At 42.4% G+C, this 6,201-nt stretch overlaps 1 protein-coding gene across 2 annotated transcripts; it reads right to left on the bottom strand.

Moving 5' to 3' along the window:
• Positions 1-668: 668 nt before the first annotated feature.
• LOC147450738 (uncharacterized) lies at positions 669-2,698 on the bottom strand. Of its 2 annotated transcripts, XM_086520792.1 has the most exons (5): positions 2,534-2,698; positions 1,908-1,981; positions 1,643-1,810; positions 1,215-1,291; positions 669-1,122 (listed from the first exon to the last, which is right to left on the bottom strand). In XM_086520792.1, exons 1-5 carry the CDS (start codon positions 2,696-2,698, stop codon positions 770-772), a joined length of 837 nt encoding a protein of 278 aa, XP_086376918.1. In that variant the 3' UTR covers positions 669-769. The 2 variants fall into 2 exon arrangements, 1 of the variants encoding a protein (XP_086376918.1); XR_015189296.1 differs by lacking the exon at positions 2,534-2,698 and having other exon boundaries at positions 981-1,136; positions 1,643-2,040.
• Positions 2,699-6,201: the final 3,503 nt, after the last annotated feature.

The following is a 6,201-nucleotide window of genomic DNA, read 5'->3' on the forward strand; positions in this document are numbered from 1 at the left end:
AAATAGAACCTAGACCCTCAAATAATACTCGAATCACATCATCCTTAAGTTTTATTGAAGCGCGATGAGAGTCCATCACCGATTGTAATCGAACAATGGTGCTCCATATGGCTTCATTGAGAGCATAGTCTTCTTCGTGCTCCATATTCATCCTAGAGATTGGCACAAAAAAAAGACATGCTAATTAAATAGCTTGGAGATATTTTTGAACAAATATTGACAATATATCTCCTTTGCAACTTGATACTAATTGCACAATCTGAGAATTGCCAACAAGGTCTATATATGATATGGCAAATCTTGAGACCTTAGGGATTGTGGACTATCTTGAAGAAGAGGTGGGTCTATCAAGTGATCTAATTCAAAAATGAGAGCTACTATTTTCCATGGAAGTTTCTTTTTGGACTTTGAAACAAGCTAAAACACCACTAGCTAAAAGTTGATCATACACTGTAATCGAATCATGGTCTTTTCTACCAAAATAACGAGTTGTCACTAATTAAATAGCTTGCAGAGATTTTTTCAAAAATATTAATAATAATGCTCCTTAGAATCCTAACAAGTGATACTGATTATGATATTGCAAACAAGGTTGACAGCTTAAGGGGGGGGGGGGGGGGGGGAGAGAGACTTTGTAATATAGAGAAAATTTTTGCACCACAAAAAAAAAGAGACTTTGTGTCATGCTACAATATCATTGCCATGGGATTTTTGATGTTACAAGAGTTTGGAATGCAAAAAGTACTCAAAGAGTAGGGAAGCCTTCGGGTCAAGTTACAATGAGTCTCCTTAAAGGAATGATGGATTCAAGCACATCCATCCTATGTTGGATTGTATTGTTTGAAACAATATTCAATGGAGAACGACTACGTATAACATAATAATCTATAAGCTTTAAAGTCTTCTTCAAGAGAAGAAGTTGAAGGTTTCCATCCCAACCCCTGTCATCATCGATCCATATGTCCAAGTAAGTTGTTTTCTCCTTGCTTTTTCCAAAGAGATAATAGTGACTCTCCTTCCAAGCTGACTCCATCTCTTTGGAGCTCCATAAAAGGAGCTCTAGCTCATTGGCAACTATCTCACGTTCCTGTCTTGAGCAATCTTGAAAAGGGGTGGTTCTATCTGTGAGGTAAACACTATATTTGGTCTCAACTCTAGTGAATATGCAAGGCCAAAATATTTTTTCTGGTAGAAACATGGACTAGAACATATACCTAAGGTAGCCATCACATCACCTTCATGTGAGGCTCGTTGGTGTGCCACACTAACGAAGAGACTCAACTGGACACACCTACGAGAACAAACATAGTGTTAAGGATCTATTATCACGTTAGTGGAGTATATATCTAGTCGGATACAATGCTGTAAAAAACCTAGGCTTAATATAATCTCGCCTACAACTTTTGAAATTTATCTCTAAAGTTAAAATTCAATGTAAAACCTAGGCCCGGTGAAAACATATGTCAGGACTTAAAGGACAAATCATGGAATTAAACCATGACTGTCATGCTTTGATTGAAGCAAGTAGAAGAACTTCAATTATGAATGATACAGCACCATGCACGCTCAATACCTTACTACACCGTTTCAAAGAAAAAATTACGAAATCCAGATAGACGCATCATGGAAAGAGGAGGTTCACCTGGCCCGAAACACAATCCCGGATATAGGATAAAGGATGCTTGTTTGCTGATGACTTACGTATGGCAAGCTATGGACTTCGACGTTGGCAGGGCGGATCAATGTCAAGTCACCTTTCCTCTGTCGAGTTGAGCCTGTGTATGGCTGTAGTTGGAGTTGCAAATTAATGCTGCAGTTTAAATGGAGACAATTTATTTAAACCATTAATGATCTTGACCAAGGAATAGCTTGCACAAAGAGGGGGGGACAAAGTCCATGGAGAGCACCGCTTATGAGCACCACATGCAGCCAATCGGCCTACTGCTGCGATGCATGGAGGAGCAGAGATGGTCGAAGACAACTGGACAAATACATCACTTAGAACTTGCAAGGAACCAGCTGGCCAGTGGATTATACACGTTCTGCTGATATAAATAACGCTCCAGACTAGAGAGAGAGAGAGAGAGAGAGAGAGAGAGAGAGAGAGAGAGAGATCAAAACGAGCTAGAAACAGCTGCTCAAGCTGGGTGCAGGATCCGGCACAATGCAAACTAAGGCAATGTATAATGAACTTTTGTGTGTGTGTGCTTGTGTGTGTGTGTGTGTGTGTGTGAGAGAGAGAGAGAGAGAGAGAGAGAGCATCGAAAACTGGCCAGGCAGTGCCCAACAAGCTTCTGCATCAGTCGAGAGATGAGGGAGATAGAGATCAGCGCCCAACAAGCTTCTGCATCAGCCGAGAGATGATGGAGATCAGAGCATTCTATCTACAAGCCAGACGCATGACGATTTGTATTGCATAAGGTCAGCTGAGCCTGAGTGAGAGAGAGAGAGAGAGAGAGAGAGACAGAGAGAGAGAGAGAGAGAGAGAGAGAGAGAGAATTGGCTTGGGTTCAATGAGCACTGGTGGCACGACTTTAATGGTGGGGAATTTCTCAAGGCCCCCAGGTGTGAGAGGCAATATGGGGAAGGCCTTGTCTAATGCTTGTAGGCGCCGCTTGCACTCATCAACGAACAAGGAAGTGCTCTGGCGCAGATGAGGAGACACATGCAATGCATAGTGGACGTCATCACTCTGCATGCATCAGCTGAGGAGGCAGGTGGGACGTAGGCCAAATTCCAATGCAGTACCTTAGCTGACAGTGCAAGGTGGGAAAATTCTGGTCATGATGTGAAGGCCTCCCCATTCTTTCACACTATGTCTAGGGCAAGAGTCTCATTCTCGGCGGGAAAACTATGCTGGTAGCAACTAATTCCCATGCATCCATGAGTGGTCTAGAAAATTCATTTTTAGCAAACAAAAAAAATTTCCCTTTCTTAAATTTTCCGAGAGGAAATTTTAGAAAATTAGGTTTATTTTTCTGGTTTTTCCACTAATTTTCTCTATTATGGGAGGGAATTTCTCCTCTCTCCCTTGCCTTCAACTGCCATTTTTGAAATTGAAAACGGCACGATATTAAGCTGAGACACATTTTTCTCGAACCCTGCATCCAATGTTAAGTTTTGAAGAGCACCCGAATATTTTAGAAGAAAAGCATTATCTCTTCGAGACAAATTCGAGTACCTCAGTCTGTCACTACCTACCCATGCACATGCAAATGGATTCATGACTTAGCCATTTGCTTGTCCTGCTTTAACAACCGAAGATTGCCCTATGATAGCCACAACTTTGTCAAAGTCGACGATGCGGAAGCAAAGAGCAATGGGGAGATAATTTTTCAACTGGCTCTAGGGTAGTTAAAGCAGGCATTTCCCGAACAATGCAAGTATGTCAGTACCAGGGATTTCAAAATGACGTGATCACACTATAATTACAGGTTAATAACAATAGAAATGCAAAATAGCAAATATTATGTTAATTGACATTCATCTTTTTTGACCTACAAGGAGACTTGGAGACCGGCTCGAGGCCCGTCGGGCCCGCCGGGTAAAGCAATTTTCCCGTCGGGCCCGCCGTGGCTATATAAAGGTGACGCCGGTGCTTGTCTTTTTCACAAGAGAGGTACACTGAAAATTCTTCTTCACCAAACTTTCTGGAAACTTTCCACATTCTCAATGCAGTGTAGCAGTAATTTTTTAATCCCTTCCTTATTTTATTGATGTTTTTTTGAGTTTTTTGCGTTAAAACTTAAAGGTATAAAATTTATTTTATCAAATCATTGTACGTGGATGCACTGGCATATGGTTGCAATTGCGGCTAGGTGTGTCATTGCAAAAGCGTATGATGATTATGTTTTATATTGCTCCCAGTCATTCATGCTTCGGCACATGGTTGCAATTGTGACTAGGTGTGTTGCTGCTAGAATGATAGGAGCATCTGTTTGAAAGAAGTCACCATGCGTGGATGCACTGGCACATGGTTGCAATTGCGGCTAGGTGTGTCATTGCAAAAGCGTAGGGTGACTATGTTTTATGTTGCTCCCAGTCATTCATGCTTCGGCACATGGTTGCAAATGCGACTAGGTGTGTTGCTGCTAGAATGACAGGAGCATCTGTTTGAAAGAAGTCACCGTGCGTGGATGCACTGGCACATGGTTGCAATTGCGGCTAGGTGTGTCATTGCAAAAACGCAAGATGACTATGTTTTATGTTGCTTCTTGTCATTCATGCTTCGGCACATGGTTGCAATTGCGACTAGGTGTGTTGCTGCTAGATTGACGGTAGCATCTAATGCATGAATGTGTGCTCAAATAATTTCATAATGTTTCATATGCTTGAATCTTGAAAGACGACATCGTGCGTGGATGCACTGGCACATGGTTGCAATTGCGACTAGGTGTGTCATTGCAAAAGCGTAGGATGACTATGTGTTATGTTGCTCCCAGACATTCATGCTTCGGCACATGGTTGCAATTGCGACTAGGTGTGTTGCTCCTAGAATGACAGGAGCATCTGTTTGAAAGAAGTCACCATGAGTGGATGCACTGGCACATGGTTGCAATTGTGGCTACGTGTGTCATTGCAAAAGCGTAGGGTGACTATGTTTTATGTTGCTCCCAGTCATTCATGCTTCGGCACATGGTTGCAATTGTGACTAGGTGTGTTGCTGCTAGAATGACAGGAGCATTTGTTTGTAAGTTGTTGTATGGTGAGGCATTGGCACATGGTTGCAATTGCGATTAGGTGTGTCACTGCAAAAGCGTACGAGATCTATGGTCTATACTGCACTTTTTCTTTCACGTAGAAAAGATCCAAATGCAGTGGCACATAGTTATATTTCACAATGTGTTGTTTGCAATAATACCATTGCAGGCAAAATGGATCCTTCTACTACTTCAATGATAGAGTTCAAAAAGAAAATTAGACAATTGTTGATTACAATCGTTAGTGCACTAGATCCCGACGATATAGCGCAGATTGTTGCAGATGAGTCTAGATTGCAATCATCATATAGTGAGATTGCCCGCAAAATGTTGTTGTTATATCCAGACAAAACAACCGAATCAATAATCTCATTACTGAGCAGTTGGGTGGGCACTTTGCCCAAGGTGGCCTCTGATTTGAAAGAGGAATGCCCTCAAGAAGTAGACAAGGGTAAGCTAGAGCATTGGAACGCGAGATGGAGAGCTGAAAAGGAGAGGTCAAGGAGAGCATCCCACATAGACACACAGTTTGGCCTAAGCAAGAAAATGCGAATGGCTATCACCAGAGTTATGGGGAGCAGCCAAGTTGAAGAACCGTTTATTGAGGAGGCTGCCATTGAGGGAACATCGGGTTCTACTGATTCTGCCAGTCACCTAGAGAGCAGTATATACAATTCTGAATGTAGTATGACTTTGGGCATTCCAAATAAGTCCATTAAGAAGATCAAGAAACTTGGGTCAGGGGCTTATGGTACAGGGTGGCAAGTTCAAATCAAAGGGATCAGTTTCCTTCCTGCAACGAATACATATTGTGCCAAGGAGTTCAAAGGACAGGACAAGCATCAGTGGAAAATCTTTGCATCAGAAAGTGGGGTAGATCTCAGCCATAGAGGGATTGTGAGGAGTATTTCCCACTCTGTAACGTTGCCATGGTTTCTAATATTTCCCTACTTCAATGGGGGAACTTTAGGTGATCTTATTGAGACAGTGCCCCTTCCACATGGCTCTTTCACGACGCTTGTAGCGCATCAAGAGGGGAAAGGAAAGATCCCTGAAGACTTTAAATGGGAGCATCCCTCTGAAGACAAGAAAACATGTATCAAGAGCCAGTGCAATCATGCTCCCTCATTGATCCATGCCTTGGTGAAGGCATTGCGATTCGCACATGACGAGGGAGTGATCCAGAATGATCTCCATCCATGGAACATCATGTTGGACTTTACCAAGGATCTCACTCCCCGTATTGGAATAATTGATTGGGGATTGGCTCTACGTGTTGGCTTAGAGACACAAAAGACCAACAATACCGATGAAAACTGGCAAAAGCTTCATCCTTGGCGAGCTCCTCAGTTACTAGATGGCAGGAATTTATGCCCATGGACCAAGGCCACAGATGTGTACGCCATAGGATGGGTGATATGGCAATTTTGTAAGTTTTGTGGAGAGTTCTCTGACTACTACATCACAGATTGGTTCAAACATAAGGTTTCAGTGGAGGTAC

Source organism: Adiantum capillus-veneris, chromosome 9 (assembly GCF_014529385.1).
Source record: "Adiantum capillus-veneris isolate H3 chromosome 9, ASM1452938v2, whole genome shotgun sequence".
Classification (NCBI taxonomy): Eukaryota; Viridiplantae; Streptophyta; class Polypodiopsida; order Polypodiales; family Pteridaceae; genus Adiantum; species Adiantum capillus-veneris.